At 54.5% G+C, this 22,052-nt stretch overlaps 1 protein-coding gene across 8 annotated transcripts in view; it reads right to left on the bottom strand.

Annotated features, from left to right (window-relative positions):
- SH3PXD2A (SH3 and PX domains 2A) overlaps positions 1-22,052 on the bottom strand; it is a 249,334-nt gene that overhangs the window by 29,775 nt on the left and 197,507 nt on the right. For all 8 annotated transcript variants that reach the window (XM_036264874.1, XM_036264873.1, XM_036264875.1 and 5 more), the window contains one exon: positions 19,912-20,043. In XM_036264874.1, the coding sequence (XP_036120767.1) occupies positions 19,912-20,043 (132 nt within the window). The remainder of the gene's footprint in view (positions 1-19,911; positions 20,044-22,052) is intronic.

Below are 22,052 nucleotides of genomic sequence, written 5' to 3'. Positions count from 1 at the left end.
ACAGAGACAAGGAGGTGTGGCTCTAAGAGCATCTTGTCAGGGGAGTCAGTCTCATAAGTGGACCCCTAAAGAAATGCTCAGGGCAACAGAAAGGGCATTTTCCCTGAGGCCTGGGCAAGAGGCAGAGTAAGAGAGGGAACTCGACAGATACTGAGAGGGCTGTGCTGTGAGGCCGACTGAAGGGGAAGGGTCCGCTGACTCCTGTCCGTGGCTGGGGCCCTCTCTCAGAGGCCAGGTCCGACAGGAACGCGCTGGCTGGAAGGGTGGCAGCAAACAGACCCCGGGCAGAGATGGAGGGAGCACCCCTGGGCCGCGTTGCGTGAGCTCTGATCAGCCGGCCGTGTGAAAAGGTCTGGCGCGCACTGGACAAGGGCCTACCAGGCCACCATGAGAAACCCTGGGAGACACAGATATGGAGCAAGGCCAGAGAACACAGAACGAGCAAAGGTCCGAACCTCCAAAGAAGAAGGTGAATTTTAGAGTGGAGCCCAGCAGCTTCAATGCTGGTCCTCATCACGCGACACCTGGGTTCCCTGCAGGAGGCTGGAGAGGCTGGAAAGCAGTTGGTTCCCAAGGCAATGCTGGACAGAAAGACTCCACAGGAAGGAAGGGGCCAGGCCACACTGGATGCTGATAAGGAGCGAACTGCTGGCGGGGCTGGGATGTGTGTCATAGCTGAGCCATCCAGGCCCTGGGCTCTCACGATCCCCCTGGGGCCGCAGCGCTGCACCATGATAGCTGACCACATCCACAGTGGGTGTGACGACCCCCTGGTCACAACCTAGAGCAGGGATTTACTGGAAACCTGGCCTAATGGATGTTTAGTCAACCCCAGGATGAGGACAGAGGTGCCGTGGGGTGGCGTCGTTTCATTTAGCAAAAGCTGTGCCAGGATCAGGAGCCAAAAAAGAAGGTCTGAACATATGATAATGACAGGTCAAATCTAACAACAAAAAGCACTAAATGGAGAGTTGAACAGACATGGCTTAGTACAGTGATCGCATAATGTACTATCCAAACTTTTTGGAATAAATGGGGGTTGCAAACATACCAGGTGCCAACTGGGCATGTCCTGGGCAATCCGGGTGTACGGATCACCATACCTGGCAGCAAGGATGGGAAGGTTCCCAGAGTCCGGGGACTGTAAGTCCAGTAAGTTGTTCCTAAGTCTGTGAAACCTTAGGCTGCTTCAGGAAACACCTGGACTGGGTGACGTACCCAAGGTACCAGGCTAAGGAGGGGAAGTGCCAGGACCAGTGGCCAGGGCCGACTCCGGCACAACATCCATGCAGCTTCCCTGAACAACGACTCTAGCTGTCTGTATCTTTGCAAGAAGAGACCAGCACCGCCTGCTCTCTCTCTTAGGTTCCCCAAATTCCCATCTGACAGACGAGCCAGGAAACCAGTCCCTTCACCTGCTTCTCCTCCACCCATCAGTTGTCTACAAGGCAGGCCTGATTCTCGGGAAAGTCGCGGGAGTGGCTTCCCTTCGCGTGCCCTCCCCTGCAAGACAGGTGGTGGCAGGCGCCCTGTCCAGGTTGCCTCTCCCTCACCTTCTCTGAGCCCACATGGCAGGCCACCCAGGCTGACGAAGTTTTCTGGCAAAATATATTACCCAGAGCTTTGCCAGGAGAGAGTGACTTTGGATCAGCATTTCTCAAACCTCAGATATTTCCACACCATGCGTGACTCCTGCCATATCCTTGAACTATGTACACTGTGGTTCACATAGCAAATATATATTTAAAGCAATTGACCTTTTTTTTTAACTTCAAGAAAATAATTTGTTTAGGAAACTCCAGATTGCCACCATGAATAAACAGCTACGACCACCGGCCCCAACCATAAAATTACAGAGAACAAAGCAATGTAGCCGGTTTGAGTTACGCAACAGCAGAGGCTGCGCCTGTAGGCAGCTTCCTCTTCGCTGCAAAGGGAGGTTTATTAGAGGGATCGGAGACAGTTGACCATCAAGCTGAGATAAATCAGAAGGCTTGGAAGAGAACGGAAATGGGACAAACTTTTCTCCCTGTGTTGCAGAAGTATTTAACACTGCTTCTCTGTGCTGTCCATCTAAAATCAGCCACGGACCATGGTGCGGCGCACACTGCATTTTTAGGAAACCAACTTCAGAGTGGAACGATACTTGGCCATTCAAAATGGTTAAAGAAAGAGGCTGAAGTGTCCTCATTAGTGAAACGACAATACTAACCAGCACAGGTTGTGATGAGACATCAAAGAGGAGAGAACGAAGAGCACCCAGCAGCGTCTGGTGCCTTGAATTTCCAGTCTGGAGGAAAGAGCAGACCAGTCCTTCGAAACATACAGAGTTAATCTTTCTCTTTTAATCCGCTTACTCCAGTGCCTGAGAAGTACACATGTATGAGTTTGGTATGTTTTTTTCCTGTTTCTTTCTTTGCTAAAAACGGAGCCGTCTTGGCCCCAGAATCAAGTTGGTTTCGACAGAAAGCCTGAGGCTGACAACCGCCTCCTCCCTTGCAGCTGAGTTCAGCCCCTCTTCAATTGGGGCAAAAATAAAACGGGGGCAATTTCAACTTTAAAGACCATCTCCATAAACAAAACAAACCCACCCCACAATTTGTCTAGGGCATTCCTCCCTCTAAAGCCTCCTTATTTAATTTCTGGGGAATTTTAAATAGAGGCCTTGCAAAATCCTGCACCGCCTGACGTCAACAGCTCTGACAACGTGGATCCTTCCAGGCGGTGGGCAACAGCCACGGCTGCTGATGCTTTTCCAGGCTCCTCTGCCAGTTGGAATATGGGAGCCGCTGGTGTCACCCCAGGAGACCGTGGGCGGAGGGTCACCTGGAATGTCCTGCCTGGGGTCCTATAACTACATTTCCCAAACCTCCGGCATTACAGAGTACCTGATATCTAACTAAGCTGCCTAAGTAGCACCTGTATTAGAGTTTTTATTTCAAAACAAAACACATAAATACCTTAGTATTTCAAAAGGCCGTTTTCCTATGCGACAATAAACAGAAAATCAGTATCCCTTTGTCATAAACAGAAGATAGCTAGAAAAATACATACGCTGAGACAACAATGCTATAGGCTTCTGACATGATATTAGGGCACATTCCAGCAAGACACTAAGGCTGGGGCCAGATTTTCTCTAGGTCAAACAAAGAAATAACATCAAGGGTAAATAGCACAAAAGCCCCAAATGGAGACTTGTCCCTTGACCCAGCCTGGAGAGAAGAGAACTGGAAAAACAACAAAACCTCTCATGATGGGATTCAAGGCCATTTAATGCTGTGTCCACCGACATTTGTATGACTTGCTCTCTGGGATCTTACAGAGGGAGCCTCGGGTTAACAACATGCAGCCCCAGGGTTCAAATCCAAGCTTGTCACCTGCAGGCTCTGAGGTCTTATGCATACCACGTACCCATCTGAAACTCATTTTCTTCTTAGAAATGGGAACAATGCCACTTGCCCTGCTTGTCCCTCGAGTTACCCTGCGATAGTCGGTGGGGAAATGCTTTGAAAAGTCTCTGGGTTCTAGGTAGAAGGAACTGGAGGGGTTATTATTCTGAGCAATTGCAGGAACCCAATGGACTCCTAACCTCCCTGCATACAACTCACTGCCCAGACTGGGTGGCGGCCATCCCTGTGTACTATAGAACAGAAAAGAAAATGAATAGGCCACTTGACAACGTTCTTTTTTTTTTTTAATCCTCACCCGAGAACATTTTTCCATTTTTTGTTCAGACAGAGTGGGAGGGAAAGAGAGGGAGAGAGAGAGAGAAACATCGACGTGAAAGGGACACATCGAGTGGCTGCCACCCACATGACCAACCAGGGCCGGGGACAAACTGCAACCGAGATACGCTCCCTTAGAGGGAACCAAACCTGGGTCTCTCTTAACTGCAGGCCGACGCTCTAACCGCTGAGCCAAACCGGCCAGGGCGATAACGTTCTTTTAATTAACTTTCCCAACGGCCACATGGTTTCAAAACAGTATCCCCATTTGATAGGAAATTGAGGAACAAAATGACCACATACTGGCTACTCAGGGGTAGAGTGGGATTTGAACAGCTTTTCACAGGTCTTGGGGGAGGAGGGATGCCCTCTGCCTTGAATTTTGTGCATACCCAGCAGGGCTCAGATGGGACTCTCAGATCCATCAATGTGCCCAGGCCTCATCTTTCCAGGCCACCACCTCCACGAGTTCCTGTGTCTCCCAGCTGCTGGGATTCTGCTCTCCTGCCCTTGTGCTTCCCTGGCACCTTGACCTCAGTTTTGGGTTAGTGTTGCACCCAGCTTGACCAGGAGCTCTTTGAGGACAAACGCCAAGTCTTGCTCATCTTGGCATCCTGCGGAGCCCGTGCCGGGCTCAGGGTTTCAGACAAAGAGGAGGCTCAATGAGCAGCTGTTGAAAACACCCCGACAGCTGAGCGCAAGGCTTCCTCCTCCTTCCCTGGCTCCCCCATCCACACCAGTCCCTCCTGCCTCAGTATCTCGAGTCCAGCTCCAGGGGTCAGAGCGAGGTCAGCATTGGGCATTCTCTCTGACTCTCACCGCTCTGGCCCTGGGGCCCCTGCCCTGCTAGAATCCAGTGCAGCTACTCAGCCCCTGGGCAGTGTTCCCTCCTCCAGCCCCCCAAATGCAGGCGGTACCTCTGACTCACAGCTCCCCAGGACCTGCGCACAGGGACCCGAGGTCAGGATGGTTTTGTTGCTGATTGCGTAACTGGCCGGAGCTCACCCAGTAAGTGAACACTCCCACCAGCCAGCCCTCAGTCTCCGCATACACCTGGGAGGTCCCACAGGCTACGCACCAGGAACAAGCCCACACCCTGGGTGAGGTTCTTGGAGGAATGCAGAGGGACCAGCGGCCGCTCCCCGAGCTCATTCAAAGCAGCCCTGCTGGCCACAGGCCTCCACAGGGACTCCGGGTGCCCTGGCTTATCACGCAGGACCACAAAGCCCTCCTTTCTGGTGGGTGCAGCTCGGAGCTCTGGAACAAGCAGCCCTGTGCCCAGAGGGTGGGTGGGGAGAGAGCTGCACCAAAAACAGCTTCCCCACCACGGTGCCCCACTTAGGGCCTAGGGAGCTGCAGGGGGTGAACCCGGAGGCAGCAGAGTGCGGGAGGAAGGACCCTGGGCCTCAGCCTTCTCATCTGGAAAGTGGGAGTCGCCACTGGTGCTTCATATGGGCAGTGGTGGTTTCACAGGAGGCTGTTGGGCTTGCTGTCTGATACACAGGAGGCCCTTCAACAACCCTTCTTGCTAATAGTAATTATCTCCAGAAAACAACAGATGGGCTCAATTTGAGCCCTGAATACCCTGGTCCTGGAATAACCACCCTGAAGCCCCTGCTGGGTTGTGGCAACGTAGGCACAGGTTCTCTCTCCGAGCTTTTCCGGCCCCATTTTCCTTTTCGTGTCTTCTGCCTCTGGACACCATCTGGTCTTCCTCGTTCCCAAGAGCTGTCTAGTCCAGGTCCCATCCCAATCCAAGGAGAAAAGGCCGCACTTGAACCAGACACACCTTCAGTCCAGACGCCTCAGTCTATATTCGCCACGGTCACAGTAATTGGTCAGGCAGTGTGACGGACATTCATGAACACCAACTGGTGATGGAGTTCTTTCCCTCTCTACCCTATCGATGTCTGGTGCCTAGCCCTCCCAATACCCAGCGTGGAGGGGTCTGCAGAGTCACCACCCTGCCTCAAAACACACCATCAACAGCAGTCCCCTCAGCCGTGTCATAAGCAGGTAACTGTCCCCATGAGACTGCCAGTTCCCCGGAGTTCAAGCTCTCCTTGTTTAGCTCTGCTCCTCGGTGCCTGGCACGCAGCAGGAGATAAAGGTTGAGGACTGAATGGATGCCTGATCCCCAGCTCCTGACCACACACTCGCTTGTTTGCTTGGTAAGGTTTTCTCCATCTGCATGAGGCCCAGCCTGTGATCAACAGCCCACTATGATCAGTAGGAAGATCCTGATACCTGACGGCAGAGAGATGGGCTAGGACACTGGGAAGTCACCGATCTTGCCTGCCCTCCATATACCCACCTCCCGGCCTCCATGGGGTCATCCCACCATGGCTTAGCCCTGGGAGGAGACACTCCATTCCAGAAGTGGTTCTGAAGTGGGGAGGCCTGGACAGAGTAAGACGACAGGCGCCTGGGGGTTGAGGTGGGCCACGGAGATTCCCCCTCTTTAAGTATGCCTCAGAGTAACAGGCCCAAGACACTCCAGCTGAGTTCCAGCCCTTGGCCATGACAGGCTATAACTTTACTCCCCAAGAAGTGAGTAATATTGTTATTGGCTACAGCTCCCCAGCTCTGGCCTGTCCATTAAAATGCAATGTGGATATCTCCATCCCTACTCTGTCCTGGGCTCCGGATCAGGGTTCCCACCCAACCTGGCTTTGACTCCATCCAGGGCCCCCAACCCTGAAACCACTTCGATAAGGTTTCTCCTCCAAGAGCCCTGTGGTAGTGAGTCCCATGGATGCTGAGAGATGGGGTTTGGTGGGCAAGCTAAGCCCCTGGTGTCTAGAATCCTTCTCCCAGCTGCCCAATCAGTGCTGACAAGCCACTCTGGCTCCATCAAAAGTAGAAGCCCAAGGAGGGCGCTTGTGTCCAGCTGCGTGGTGAGGCCAGGACACAGGGCTGGGCTCTGAAGGAGGAGAGCGGGGTTAAACACTCATGAGGGAGGCACTGAGGCAGGAGCTCTGGATGCTCACTCTCCCCATGCAAAGCCCTGATGATGAGGTCAACTTCCTTCCTCTCCTCCAAGAACAGTTCAAATCCTTGCTTTCTTGGCCAGGAGGTCTTGGCATTCGCCAACCCTGGTCCTGTCCCATTACCAGTGCCACGGGGAAGGACGCCCCTCACAGTGGCAACACGCTGGGGAGCGGTGGTGTTTGCACCTGAAGGAGTCGATCTGATACTTGCCTAGGAGGCTGGTCGAGGTGGAGGAGGGGGATGAGAGGCAGGGCTCCCAGGGCTGTGTTGGGGCTAAAAGGGGTGAGAGCCCCATTATTTTTTCATTTTCAAGGGCGGGTCAGTCTGCTCCAATGTGCTGAGACGGTTTCATTATATCCCCACTTGACCTCCGCTCCCCTCTCCACAGTGCTAGGTACATGGCAAACCCATAAAAACGTCAGCTTAAGTACGCAGAAGGGTCGGGGCACTTGGCTGGTGGGCAAGATGGGAGTGAGGAGGCCCCAGGTAGACAAGACAGACTCTGGGAAATGGGCTTCTTCAGTTTAGCCCTAGGAGCAATGGGGCCAGCACACGGGCCAGGCAGCCCCACCCCCAATCCCAGTGGAGGTTGGTGGAGCCCTACCATGCTGGGCCTTTGAGACCACTCGCTGGCTTGAGTTTTGGCCTCTCTGTAAGCCCCAGAGCTATTGCTTTCACAGATCTTATTGAACTTGAGAAGGATGGAGGAGGAGGGGCCAGGGGGAACTGCATTCTTCCCCATCAAAGCCAAGAGTCTAAAGTAATACTTCTGGTTGTAACTGATCCCGGCCTGTTTGTGATTACGGCCCCTTGCTCGCTTTCTGGCAGGATGTCCCTGGAAGCCGGCAGCACCGCTAACGGGGAGAGACACCCTCACTCACTTGGATAATCTTGTCCTCGTCTGACATAACCAACAGCGTCCGTCAGCCTCTCTGCTTTCAGCAGTTTTCCAGGGCAACTCTTCAAAACATTACTTTATTTTAAAAAGGGGGGAACAAGCCACCCCCAACCCCTACCATGAAATTCCACAGCACTAATCATGTTCCGTGTTACCGGCACCATCCTGGACAGCACAGCAGCACCAACTGTGCCGCTGGCTGCTGCACTGGAGAGAGGGCGGCTGGGGCTGGACCATCTTCCTTTTCTGCCTACACCCCTCCCTTTTATGAGAGAAGGAACACGCGTGCGCGTGCACACACACACACACACGCACACACACGCACACACACACGCCCCTTTTGCTGCCATAGCCCAGAAGTGGCTTAGCAAAGCTCAAGACTATTTCTCAGCTGCTCTTTCTCCGGAAATTTAATCTGCGAAGCATTTGGCCTCACGAAACCCATTCCAAAGGTGTCCAGGAGCCCACGAGCCCTGTGATCATCATTACACACCCAGGGACGTTTGCAGCCAGTGACCCATTTGGCTGCTCAGGAGAGCTGGCTGAAGGCTTGCCAACATGGTCAAATTCCCCTCGCCTGCTCCCTCTGAGCTGACACTGGCTTTTTCTCAGAGCCCCCGAGGTTAGAGGGGATCTTTGGAGCTGCAGAACCATGAAGGTGGAAGGAGAGCTTCTCACCTGGCTAGAAGCACAAGGGTCAGCGAGGGGAATGGGTATCTGGGAAGTAACCGAGGTCACGGTCCTTCCTGCTGATCACACCTCTGCATTACGGGTGCTGATGCCCAGAGAGGTAAACCAGGTCATCTGGTTAGAAGGTGGCCGAGCCTAGGACCTAGGCTGACCGAGATCCTCTTAAAACCCTGGCAGTCCTTCCACGAGGGCACACTATCGCTCTGCCCTCCGGATGCCATCCTGAGCCCGGCGCCAAGTGGCAATCCCTTGACTCAATGCCTTGAAACAGAAGTGGGTGGCTGGACCTGGCAGGAAGCCTCCCAGAGCATAGAGCGGTCACTCAGTCAAGCCTGGGAGAAGCCTGTAGCCAACTACGCAGGCCCTGGTGCAGGGCCAGAGATCCCAGGCCTTGCTGTGGGTGCATCTTCATGGCAGCAGCTCAAAATCCTGCCACCAGGAAAAGACGGGGTGCACGATGAGCGGGGAGAAGGCTGGAGCCTTGAGAGCATGTCCGCTAGAAGCACAGACAATAAATGAGACAGACAGAGTCCACAAACACAGGGACTAGAGGTCTGGCCAACCTCAGCAGGGACCTCACCACCTCCCTGGGGGAAGGGAGAAACAAGAGAGCCCGGAGGCGGAGCCTCTGGTCTGGGGGCAGACCCACAGCTAGCCAGTGGGAGACAGCCCCACGTTGGCCCTGAAAAGTGATGTTGCTAAATGGGGGAGTCTGCTTTCTCAAATCGGGGGCACTGAAGATGACCTTCCAGGGGGAAATCCACACGTATGAACAAAGGAGTCTGTTTGAACAATGAGCAGGAAGCGCCTCCAAGTCTGGGGCCCCCTCTGCGTTGCCTGTCTCCAGGCTCCAGCTTTAGCACCAGGCTGAGGGGCCCAGGGTCGGGGGCTGAGGTGTCTGCTCCCCTCCTCCCCTCACCTGGGCTGGGGCTGGGCCTCTCTCAGTCAGGGGCGAGCTGGGGTACACACAGCCCTAAGCGGGTGAGGCTTCAGTGGTGCTGAGAGATGCCAGCAGCCCTCAGGACAGCCACCTCTGCACCAATGGTCTGCAGCAGCGACAGCCCTGCCGTGAACTTGCTGTGTGACACTGAGCAAGTGGCTTCACTTTTCCAGGGTCCGTTCTTCCTCTGACAAAGGGGTTCAGGCAGACAGTCAGATGTCTCCCTCGGCTTGGCAAGGAAGGACAGGGGAAAGCTCTTTCACCTGACAGCTGAGGCCCTTCAAGGCCCCCGGAGCTGGCCCTCCAGCCTGTGCGCTGCTGGGTGAGCATCTTCTGTCGGGAAACCCAGGCACTGTTCCCAGACGTCGCCTGTCCATGCCACGCTCCGTTCCTCTGCACGCCGTTCTGGTTCACTCAGCGGGGAGCAGCGTCCTCCTTCAGTTCCTCCCCTGTTCAAGGCCCCCTCTTCCAGACTTCCCTGACCACCCAACCCAGCAACGCTGCTTTGCGCCTTGCGTGTGGTGGTGCGCTGGGAAAATGACTGACTCGCCTTCTCCTGCAGGTAGGAGAGAGAGCTGGAATGCTGTCCCCTCCAGTGATGGGAAGACGGGGACAGCTGTTTTTTGTCAACTGCTGCACCCCAGTGCTGAGCACACCACAGGGCACACAGGAGGTGCTCCGCGTCTGTCGACTGAATGAGTAACCCGCGACCTATAGAGCAGTCCCTGTGTGCAGGGCCTCACTCAGACAGGGCGGAGCTGCTGAAGACGGGTGGAGGGGAAGGAGGCAGACGGCAGCTCCTCCTCAGGCCCTGTGGGGTTGGGAGGGGAACAGGACAGAATTTATTTGGACAAAGGGGACAGCACAGTGAGCGGGGAGCTGACCAGCACAGCCGAGGCTCTGCCCGCACACCCTCAGCCCTGCCTGCCAGGCCCTGGTGAGATCATCCACCTGAGGTCCGCCTGGCCCATGGGCCTGGATGACAAACCGCTGGAGCCCTCACACAATTCTGCCGCAGGAAACTGAGTCAGCACACTGCCCTTCCCTTTCACGTCCCCTCGGACACTCCCCTTAGCCTGTCTCCTACCTCAGCCAGGGCTCCAGCAGGACTGACCTCTACTCCCCTGCGCTCTGTGGCCTGGGGAACCCACACAGCAGAACACTCTGGGTTTGGCATTCCAAAGAAGTAAAATCCACAGGGAAGAGATTTCCAAACATCCATTTCCAAACATTGGACAAACAGCATGTGCTGGAAGCCCATGCCCCACATCCCAGCTGTGCAACCTGAGGCAAGTCACTTAACCACTCTGGGCTTCAATTTCTGCCTCAGAAAGATGGAATGTCAACATCTGCCCTTCCTCTTACCAACATGTTTTATAAACTACAGTTACATATCTTGTAAAACAAAATATTCTGATTTGGAAAGAGGTCACCTTGAAAGAAGTCTCAACTTCCTTACTGCCTGGCATGAGGAGGCACTCCCCAGGTGGCCCTGACCTCTCCGAGGACCTGCCAGCAGGAGTCTAAGAAAACAGACATGCAGGCTTCAGGCCACTGGGCTTAGGACGTTCCTTAAAACACAAGGTTCTGGGACATGGCGATCCAAGGGCGGACTGTGCAATGCCGATGGTGCCAGATACAACAGGAGAGAGGGATCTGCTATCACAGCACACCGTCCCCAGTCCACTTGTGGTTCGCTCACTTCATGGCCAGTCCTTGGCAGTCTTTCCCTGAGTCTGGCTCTCTCTCACCTCCCGTGGTGCCTGGGCCACTTCCCCATGATCCAGTCCAATAAAAGCTTAGGGGAGGCAAATGCATTTTTGCATGAGCCCAAGAGGTGCCTAAGAAGGGAAATGCAAATGCTGGGGCTGAGGCAATTAAATGAAACAAAACCTCCCAATAATTTCATACAGCATACTTCAAACACACACAGACATGAACTTGCGGGTTACACGAGCCAGAAACTTCCCTCCACCTACTGGTGTTTGACAGCTCAGCTCCCAGGATGGGGAGCCCAGTGAACACTGGCTCCCGCCAGGCTTCTTGGGGCAACTGGGTTAACTGGGTCACCCTGACCATTCCCCTGCAGTGAGGCCAGGGAACACAGGTCAGCACGGGAATGCAGAGGATGAGGTTATGGAATCTGAAAAGATGCTGACAGAGGCGAGGGCGATTACCCTGGGTAACCCCACCACCACCAGGGTGGGTACTGAAAACCAACTGCCGAGGGGTGAAACACCACACGGCCGCGGGATAATCTGGGGACAGAACAAGGGGCAATTTCTCAACCCGAATTCCCTGATGCTACAAATCATATCCCCAGAAGTGCAGACTCTAGGGTGGAAATCTCCTACGTGAGTGGAGGAAACCGTGTGCGGGACATCTTTTCCCTGCCCTTCAGCCTCGTGGTGAGACCTGTCACCTCTACCGCAGACAAAAGCCCCATATGTATGTTGGGGATCAACAGAAGGTCTCCAGTGTTCCCAGCTCTCGGGCTAAGATACGTCTGGCTATTCTGCAAGACGCCCACTGGGGTGTGGAGGCCATCATACCTAGAACAACGTGCCCTGGCCTGGCACCACCTGGCCTCTCCTCTCTGCCCCACTCACCACCCCTCTCCCCCAGACCAACGGGCCTCTGGTTCTCCCTCCGGCCCCCGGCGCCATGTACTCTCAGCTTTACTGGCACCTCCTCAGAGGCCGTCCCTAGCCACGCTGCAGCCCCTTCTCCCGGCTGATTTGCTGTCAGCGCCCTGTGTATCTCCTGCATTGCATTTCTCAGTCTCCAACAATTTCCCTGGTTCCCAGTGACTGTCTCTCCCTACATGGGAGCCCCGAGAGGGTGGGGCTCCCTTCAAAGGTCTTTGTCACCTATGAGCCAGTAGCCTGGCACTTAGTCAACTACCGTCACACGGATTTAGTGACGACTGGTCACGTGGGGACGGGCCTTGCCGGGGACTGAGCAGTGTGTGGTCCGACGGGCCCCTGATGTTCAAACCCAGAAAAGGGGCGTTTTGGAGGTGACTGTGAGCAGACTCAGTGCAAACTTGTTTATCTCCCCACAAGGAAGGCAGCGGGCGTTGTCCTGGGCTGAGCCTGGGATGAGCATTCTGCACTTCGGCTGGATTTCCCAAGTCCCTGCAGCGCCATAGTTTCTGCTGGGAAATGACTGTCCCAGGAGGAGTTTGGGACAGGGTAGGCCCACAAAGCCAGTGCGAGGTCAGAGTGACCAGTCACTCCACTTGGCCAACCTGAGCAGGCGGAGACGAGGCGGAGGGAGTGCCCGGAATCCGCTGCGCCACCCCGCTACCTGGCAGTGCGGTGCCGACACGCCGTTGGAGGCTTCCCTACCAACAGCTGGTGAAGATCCAGTTACAGGCAAGAGCGATTTCCACCTCCTGGTTCCCCTGCCACCTCCCTCCCGTAGCCAGGACCACTTACTTCAAAGTAGCACTGCTCTCAGGTTCCACTCCTGCTCCCCACTTCCCATGGCCCATCACGGCTGCCCAGCTTCACGTTCTCCATCAGCACACACTAGCTTGAGGCAACCGTACACCTGCCTTGCTGTCTCAGCCCCAATGAGCCTGCTACCTGGCACCCCACTCACTTGGAACTGGAATTCCCTCCCCTCTCTGCCTACCTAACTCTCCTCTCTCTTCAAGTCCCACCTCAATGCCTCCAACAGCCTTCCCCAACTCTGCTAGTACCCCACCCGTCCCCAGTACTCAGTGCTATGACATGAAACAGAGCCACCGAGGGTGTTACAGGTGTGCCTCCCCTCTCCCAGCCCCGCACAAAGCCTCCTGACCTCATAAAGGTACTGCTCCTGGGTCACCAATGGGAACATGACACTTCTGTCTCACACTTTCTCCTGTCATAGACTAGGGCCAAGCAAGGGCTCCAGGGGTGCGGCTCTGGTCCCCAGCGTGCTCCCTGGCTGCACCGCCCTGTGGTAAGCTCTGTGCTTGCTCATGCCCCTCACAAACCACCAGGGCGGAGAGAAGCCTCTGACACCACTGAGTGCAATCCATTTCTGGCCACATGAGAGACGCTGGCCTGCTGTGGGCCAAGGTCAATCTGTGGCAGAGCTGGCCCAGTCCAGCAGACTTACCAGCGACTACCATGCACTGTGCCCTCAGAGTGCACCAGGCCCCGCACTAAGCACTGAATTCCTGTAGCATCAGCACTGACCAACCTTCAGCTGTGGGTGTAATTATCCCCATTTTACAGGTAAAGAAACTGATGTTTAGAGGAATCAAGTGACTTTCCCAGGGTTACCAGGAAGTACAAAATCAACAGTAAAACCAGCCTTACCTAAATTGGAGCCCGTATTTTTAATTGCTAGGCTATCCTGCAATCTCATTCTCAAAATAGTCTCTAGCCTGGTGTGAATGAAGCTGGGCCGAGGGGCCCAAGACGGGACTAGGCTGCCCATTCCTGCTCCTGATTTGTGCCCTGTGGCCCTTCCCTTCCAGCCACCTCCGTGGAGTGGACAACAAGTACCCGCCAAAGACAGTCTTGGACCAGGATGGACTCAGGAATTGCTGACTGGGCTGATATAGCAGGAACATACATGTGCTCGCTTAAAGAAATGTTGTCAGAGACCAAGGGCTTCCGATGGCTGAGCAGGACCTCACGGGGGCCAGTCACCACATCCAAATGGGGTTGGCTCAGTAGAACCAGGGTTACTAGGAAGTATAAAATCAACAGTAAAACCAGGCTTACCTAAATTAAAAGGCTGCTGCAGAGTTAAGAGTGTTAGTTCACTTATCTGCGATGCAGATGGCAATAAACCTGCCTTTCTAGAAATAGCGTATCCTGTCTTTTCTGGGGTGGCTTGGCAGTCTGGATTAGCAAGCAGGTGGTTCCTCAGTAAGCACATAAACTAAGCAAAGAGACATAGAAGATATACAGGAGTCCACCTAAGACAACAGAAAGTGTGCAAAACTACCTCAGCCTCACATTGCCGTCCATGCCTGCAGTACCCAGAATGCTCAAGTCAATTAGAGTCTAAGTCCCATAAAAGTAGGAACCTTATGTGTAGGAACCCAATCTGCACAGGGCCTTGGACAAAGGAGGTATTTGAGAACTGTGAAATGAATGAATACTATATGTGATATATTTCTCCCTTATAAAAAGCCCATGGAGAACCAGTTATAACAATGTTCATGAAAAATATTGGGGGAGGGGGTCAGGTCAGGAGGAGGGTGTCCAGGAGGGGAAAGGAGAAACATCTGTAACAAAAATAAATTAATACGTAGCTGAAGAATGCATTATCTTTTCACCACACAAAATAATCATTATGATACACAACTCTGGGAGGAAAGCATATTAGTCTGTCTTAGTGATAAAGATATTTGTCAAATAACAAATGGGTACATTCCATTTTTTTCAAAGGCCATATAGAATGTGTCACTGCCCCTTTATACTTTTTTTTTTAATCCTTACCCAGGGACACTTTTTTGTCCTCGGACATTTATCTTCAGATAGAGTGGCAGGAAGAGAGGGAGGAACACAGAGAGAGAGAGAGAGAAATATCCCCGTGAGAGAGACACATCAACTGGTTGCCACCAGCACAACCACAACTGGGGACGGAGAAAAACCCAACCAGGGCCAGGGAAGAACCGCAACCGAGGTATGTGCCCTTAGCGGGAACCGAATCCGGGTCTCTCCGGACTGCAGGCCGACGCTCTAACTGCTGAGCCAAACCCTTTATACTTATGAAGAAACAGAAATTAAGCTATAAATTTCAATTTATAGCACACCAACCTAGTATTCAGACTCCTGATTCTTGCTTCTTTCCACTAAGCACACAGCAACAAAAACAAGCAAAAGAGTTGCAGCCAACATGTTTTGGGGTACCTTACCCCCTCTACATCGCCTTTATTTAAAACCTGCTGTCCAACACCCACAGCTGAAGAAGTTGGCTGGGAAGCCATGTTTATATCCTACACCACTTCTGGATGCAGCTGATTGGCCCAGGACTGGACACCTGATCTAAGGTGTGTCAATCCATTGGCTGGCCAGGAACCAATGAGATTCAAACATCAAATTTTGAACTCAGAGAACCAGAGGTCTTTGTCAATTGGTGGTGGCTGTCTCCGTTGAAAAGTCATATAGAGTCTAGTTCTGACAAACCAACAGCAGAACAGGCTGCTGTTATGAGTGAACAGGAAGACAAGAAAGGCTGATCTGCAGTCAGCAGAGCTCAAAGCTAGGCTTTAAATCCACACAGTACTTGAGAGAGATGGACACAAGAGTAGCTGCTTTGGCTCGTGCTGATTTTCTGGTTCGCAGTCCCTAGTCCCCGTGAGGCTGGGATGTAGTTCCCACCCTTGGGTTTAGTGAGATTTTCCTGCATCTTTTCAATAATCCTTTCAATAATGAGCAAGTCTGAGTGGATGTCTGTCCAAGGCTTAGTTTTCTTACCTGCACAATTTCTCACTTGGATGGGCCAGTGGAGTTCCAAATTCCTTGCTAGCACAATGCTTTGATCTTCGATCATATAGCTATGTGCCTCCAAGGAAGTATAAGAGCTCCCAGTGTTATCACACTGGTGCCAGGAAAAAAGCAAAGAATCTGAGAAGGAAAGCTGAGGCAAGACAAGAATGAGCATCTGTTGACTCACATCCCCACATCCTCCCTTGGCCCCTAGTCCCAAGAAAGAAACAATCCTGGAACGTTGCGTGCAGCTTTGCTCAACACAGAAATCAAAGCAACCGGAACTTTGCCATCACCATTCTGCCAGAACTTAGACCAGATTACGCCTGCTGGAAGGTGAAGCCAATGTGGTCTTTGAGGCATAAGCATGTCTTACAAAGGAAGCACCTTGGGTACCACTGTTTATGTCAAGAGGGGAGAGGCTTCTAAAGACAAGACAACAATGGTGGATGCATGCCCTGCTGGTTGGCAAAGCAAACAAAGCTGCTGAGTCTTTCTGCCAGATTTGTCTCTGTTGATCAATGGAGAAAAACAGTTCTTTCCTGGCTAGGCCCCAGGCCCACTGCTTGATCAAAAATGCTTTCCCTGAAGCCACTCGGGTCTCATTTTGGCTGTCTTTGACTTCTGTCTACTTATGTTCCCTAGAATAGGCTTGTCTTCCTCCTCTAATCTTTTTGACTGTTGCCTGTCCCCAAGTTCAAAGACACAATTAACAACATGAATTCCCACCACCTACGGGCACCATGCTGGTAGGAGGGACACAGAGGTGTCCTTCTGCAATGAAGGTTCCAGGGAGCCTTGTGGATCTCAACCAGCCCTTGTCTTTCCCCGACCTGCATCATCCCCAAGCTGCTGATGCTACCCAGGATCAGCCCACTCTCACCGTCCCCCCACATCCTCTGTAGAGGGGAGAGATCTCAGCTATTGGACTCTAGGGAAATGACTTCACATTTTAGCCTGTTACTTTAGCCACAAAACGGTTCAAGTACTTTCTCCTTCATGGGGTCTTCTCCACGTTGAGTAAAATGATGCATGCGAAGTGCATGGCCTGAAACCTGGTTTTTACTGTTTATTGACTCTCATTTGCCTTCCAGACACATCTCTCTTTACACCAATAAAATTATCTTTACACCAATAAGATTACAGAGTGCTGGCATAACCACACCTCCAAAGTGCTTGGTGACTAAGGACTCAGGCGGAGGGCTCTGGTGAGCAGGTGAAGCCAGAGGTGGCTGGATCCCTCTATGGACACTCTACTCAAGGATCGGCCAGCCCAGCGAGAAGGGGACACAGGCAGAGTGCAGGCTCCCAGTGTGGGAGAGGCCTGGGGAGGGGGTGGGGGTTGGACTGGTGCTAACAGGAACTGCAGCCCCAACAATTCAAGTGCAAATGCCAACACACCCACCAAGTCCCAAGGTCAAAGGCATCACAATTGGGTCTTTGTTCCAGAGTTCAAAAGCCTCCCTCACCACTTCTTCCAAAGCCAGCTTTCAGGATGCACAACACACCTCCCTTCCCCCACGATCAGCCGGCCAGCTTCCTAGAATTGGGAAACCACCCACCCAAGGATCTGAGTTTGGCCCTCTTCCTTTCCCACCTCCACCCCCTTAGTTTCTCTGGTTAAACTGGTCCTACAGTCCAGGTCTCCTGGCTTTTTTTTTTTCCCCAATCCTCAACCAAGGGTATGCTTTCTCTAATTTTTAGACAGAAAGAGAAGGAGATGGAGAGAGAAACACGAATGTGAGAGAGAAACATCGATCGGTTGCTTCCATATGTGCCCCAACCGGGAATTGAACCCACAACTTTAGGTATGTGCCCTGACTGGGAATCAAACCCTCAACCTTTTGGTACACAGGATGATGCTGCAACTAACTGAGCCACCCAGCCAGGGCCAAGCCTCCAGGTTTTTATGGCAATAGACAGAGTGGGTGTGCATGGTGAACACAGCCCTGCAAGGTCCCCGTGTAAACACCTGCTGCCGAGCAGCTGTCTCCACCAAGGGTAAAAGTACAAACTCCCAGAGAAGTGGAAAAGCCACATTTCGGAAGGCTCTCTCCACCTGACTCCCAGGCCCTATGGAGCCTGCTAGCCACGGTGTCCAGACATGGGAGAAGGCTCAGGTAGGTCATCTTCTCCAGGACCTGCTTCCAGGCAGCCACTAGATTATCTCCAATTTACAGAAGGGACAACTGAGGCCCAGAGGCATTAAGGGACTCGAAGCCAGAAGGTGGTGGGCAGAGTCCTGCTTCCAGGAACAGCAGCTCCCTCAGAGGGTCTGTGTGCCAGAGAGGCTGCTCTGCGGAGTTGGGCTGACTGAGCCCCTCAAACAGCCATCCAACCCCTCAGAAGAGGAGGTGCCTAATACAGAACCCCCATTTTGTCCAGGTTCTCCCTTCCCTACTCCTAGGCAGGACTCCACATGTCCCCAGGGTCCCAGATGTGGAAATGCGAAGGCAGAGGACACACCGTCCTTGTGAATCAGGGAGTCTTTTATATAGCAGGCTAACTTCCTTTTGTGTGGGGTCTCGAGCCATCCTGGTCAGTGGCTAGTACCCACTCCTCCTGCTGCTCCATGGCAGTGAGGTGGCAGAAGGGCCCCGAAGCCAGAACTCTACTTCTAAGCAGACTTGACCTTATACGGAGAAAGGGGCCCGCCTTCCTTTGGAGCAAGCTCCAAAGCAAACATCTCTCTCTCTGCTCAGCTGGTGTCTCCAGGAGAGAGCCCCTCTTCGGGTGCTTCGGGTTGCCAGAGCCAGGTCCCGGTGACAGTGCAGCTTCCCTGGGGTCCGGGAGACAGGGCTGGCTCAGGGACAAAGGCTGAGGGCAAAGCTGTGCAGGGAAACCCGTGTGGGCACGTGGCGTGAAGGGACAGGCCTTACGCTAGGGATACAGCTCTGCCGAGGGGACCGCTGCTGCCGTCTACCTCAGCGGTGACTCCAGGACAAAAGCAGAGCCTGACCTCTCTGAGAAGGGAATAGGCTTTGAAGACCCCAAACCTGGGAGGGCCATGAGTCAGGTCTATGTTGGCATCACAGCCGAAGCTCACCTCCTCTGGGAGGCCTGCTGGGATTTTCTTAGCAACTCCACAGCTACTTGCTACCCCCAAGCATAGGTATCAGGGGCCCAGGAACATCCCTGTTCTGCTTTTGACCTCAGACGACGCACTGCTCCTCAAATTTTCTGTGTGTCAGATAATCTATAGAATGGGAACGGTCATCCTTTGGTCTGTCTTCCCTTCAGAGCTCAAATACTGGGAGGGAAATGAGTAGGACAGGAAAAGGAGAACAGGCCCCTCCCCTCTGGAAGTGTCCTCCAAACACAGCCCAGAGAGGCTCCTGTGCATGGGCCTTCCCTCAGAGCAAACTGAAACCAAAACAGAACACTCCAGGAACCAATTCAAGCCCTGGGCAACCTGCTGATGCCTGTCCTGGGCCAGAGTTGTCCCTGGCCCTGCAGGGGGCCACACGGGCCTGCACCTCAAACTGGACCCCTCTCTCCACCCACAGAGACCCCTGCTGCCAAGGGCACGGAGGCACTTGTGTGCACTAGGAGAGAACCCTGGAACCAGCAGCCCCCCACCCCCGACAGCCCCAGACAAGACAAAGCCTCAGCTCCCAGTGACCGGGCGGGCGGCTGCTGCAGGATCCTCCCTGGCCCCAGGACCTGGCTTCGTCCCCCTGCCTGGGCCTTCTTCCCAGGTCCTGGCAGCCTTCAGCTCGGCAGGGGGCAGTCAGCTCACTGCCCAGACACCAGCCAACCCCCACAGGCCTGGCCTTTCCTCAGACAACACACCAGGGGCCCAAGGACCCTGGACCCCACAGTGACGCCATGGCCTGTGTTCCCCCACCCCTGCCTGGACCCTGGCTTCTACATGGCCCCACATGGGGAAGCTGCTGTAGTGTGCCCCCTGAACTGGAAGCTGCCTTCCCCAGGGGCTCAGAGGGCAGGGGACCCTCACCGTGTGCTGGACAGTTATACCCACGCTGCCACCCCATCCTTGCATTAACACAAGCCGGTTAATCACCCCGAGCAGTGGAGACATTCTTCCACCACCAGGCAAACTGCTGGCCTGCAGCCCAAACCAACAGGGGAAACTTCAGCCTCCTCAGCCTTCTCCCCGCCAGATGGAAATAACGTATAGCTGCAGAGGTGGGGGAGGAGGAAGGGAACAAAAAGCAGCCGGCCGTCCGAGGGGCCAGAGCCCCGAGCGGATGGCCGGGCACTCACCACTTTCATTCTTCTCGATGACATCCACCACCTCCCCAGCCTGGAGGCTCAGCTCCGAGTTCTCCTGCTTCTTATAGCTGGACACCACCACGTACTGTTCCAGGATCATGGGCTCGGCGCTGGTGTCGGCACCTGGCGAGGGCAGAAAGCACGCGGTGAGCCAGCGGCCAGCCATGGCCCCGCGGCCGGGGCGCCCCCTGTCCATCGGCCTCGGGGGAGGCTGCTCTGTCGCCAGCGCCACTCCGAGGGGCTGCCTGCAGCCAGGGTTCGCAGCTCGCTGGGCCCCAAGGACAGGCCATATAGCAAGGCCCCGCACCGGCCCGCTGCACCGCGGGGGCCGGGGGACATGGGAGCCGGGGACAGAGGGAGGGTGGGGGCAGGAGAGAGACAGACAGAGACAGGCGGAAGCCAGGGAAACTCAGAGGAAAAGCTGCTGCTGCTGCGATGAGCTAGTCACAGCCCAGCACGCGGGAGGCAGAGAGGCCTGGGGCGGACGGTCTCTCCAGACCCCTCGGCGACAGGGGCTGCAGGGAGGGCAGCGGGCGGGCGGCCCATGAGGGCTGGAGCCAGAGCGGAGGGGAGAGAAAGGCAAGGTGAGGAGGAGGGCGCTGCCTCTCCCCCAGCCCTGTGGACCAGAGAGAGTCGGCAGTCCTCCCCTCAGGAGGGAGAGGGGGAGCGAGGAGAGACCGTCTCCACAGCCAGGGCCCAGGCGAGAAGTCAAGAGGGTTTGAGGCCGCCAATCACTGGGGTTTACTCGCAACCCTTAAATAGAAACACATGAGACCCATCGAATGAGGAGCCGGGGGTGGAGGCAGGGGAGGGGGGGAGGGCCGAGACTGTTTACTTGAAACCCAAGAAGAAAGCCAGCGGCAGGCCAGCCCAGCCCACCCCCCGCCAACTTTTCCTTAAGTTCTGCTCCTTGCCTACCCCTTGGGCGCACCAGGGTGCTGCCGTGAGCCCAGGGCCGGGCACACCCGAGCCAGCCTCACGCCGGCTCTCCCGACCGGCTTCCAGAGGGGCATTGGTCCAGCCTGGCTGCTGCCCACTGGCCACATGGAGACTGACTCAGTCTCCCTCTGCCTTTAAGTGTGGGGGCTGTGGTCAGGCTCCTAGAAGCCTCCATCCGCCCTCTCTGGCAGTTTTATGAAGCTTGAGGGGTCAAAAGGTGGGGCTTAGCCGGAGGGCAGGCCCGAAGGAGCAAGCAACTTCTCCGTCCGCCTCAGCCACAGGACCAGGCACCATTCACTAGGCAAACAGGAGGTGGACAGACTGGGTGCCCAGCTCAGCTTACTGGCTGTGTGGCATTGGACATGCTGCTTACACCTCTCTGCGCCTCACTGTTACCGTCACCATCACTAGGGTGGAGGTGGGGACGAAACACCTGAGACATTACATGCCCTGCCAAGGAGCTCAAAGGATCTACAAACCAGAGATCCACTGGTTGCCTCCCATGGGAGGCCTTCCCAGACCAGAAGGAATTCCCAGTACCCTTCTTACACGTCGTACGTCTGCCGCTCTCCGGGAAGGCAGCGGGCTTCACACCACCCGTCTGGCTACAGAAACAGCTCAGAGGGCTCCCAGGCTCCCCGCGGCCCCCTGGGTGCTTCGGCCCGCAGCCACGGCCCTGTGCTCCGGGCCAACCTGGCCAACGCGCTGTGCCAGGCACGCACACCGTCCGAAGTTATCCTAACAACTTTCTTACCTTCCATTTCACAAAGACAGCTCAGAGGCCCAGAGGAGCCAAGAGGCTTATCCCCGCTCACATAGCTGCTAAGAGAGAACCAAATTCACTGTGTTTTAGGTTCAAGCCCACCTCTCTTTCTATGACAGAACTGCCTGATTACTGTTTCCAGACTTCTGATTCTCCTAGCACAGTCATCCTCAACTTGGTCCTACGAAATCGCCTGGGGGGCTTTTAAAGAATAGACCCCTGCCCCACCATCCAGATTAATTGGTCTGGGGTATATTTTAGACACCCCGCTTCCCTGTGGTGCTCATGTACAGCCAGGGAGGAGAAGCACTGCTTAGATATTTGGGTCTTTCTGTGGCCGAGGATCCAACCTGGGGTAGAGGGCAACAAAGAGGGAAAAACCCATCCCCCCGGGCTGTTTTTTTTCCCAAAAGGTGTGGACCCTGCAACC

Source organism: Molossus molossus, unplaced genomic scaffold (genome assembly GCF_014108415.1).
Source record: "Molossus molossus isolate mMolMol1 unplaced genomic scaffold, mMolMol1.p scaffold_m16_p_17, whole genome shotgun sequence".
Taxonomy (NCBI): domain Eukaryota; kingdom Metazoa; phylum Chordata; class Mammalia; order Chiroptera; family Molossidae; genus Molossus; species Molossus molossus.
This window is presented reverse-complemented; position numbering and strand designations above follow the sequence as displayed.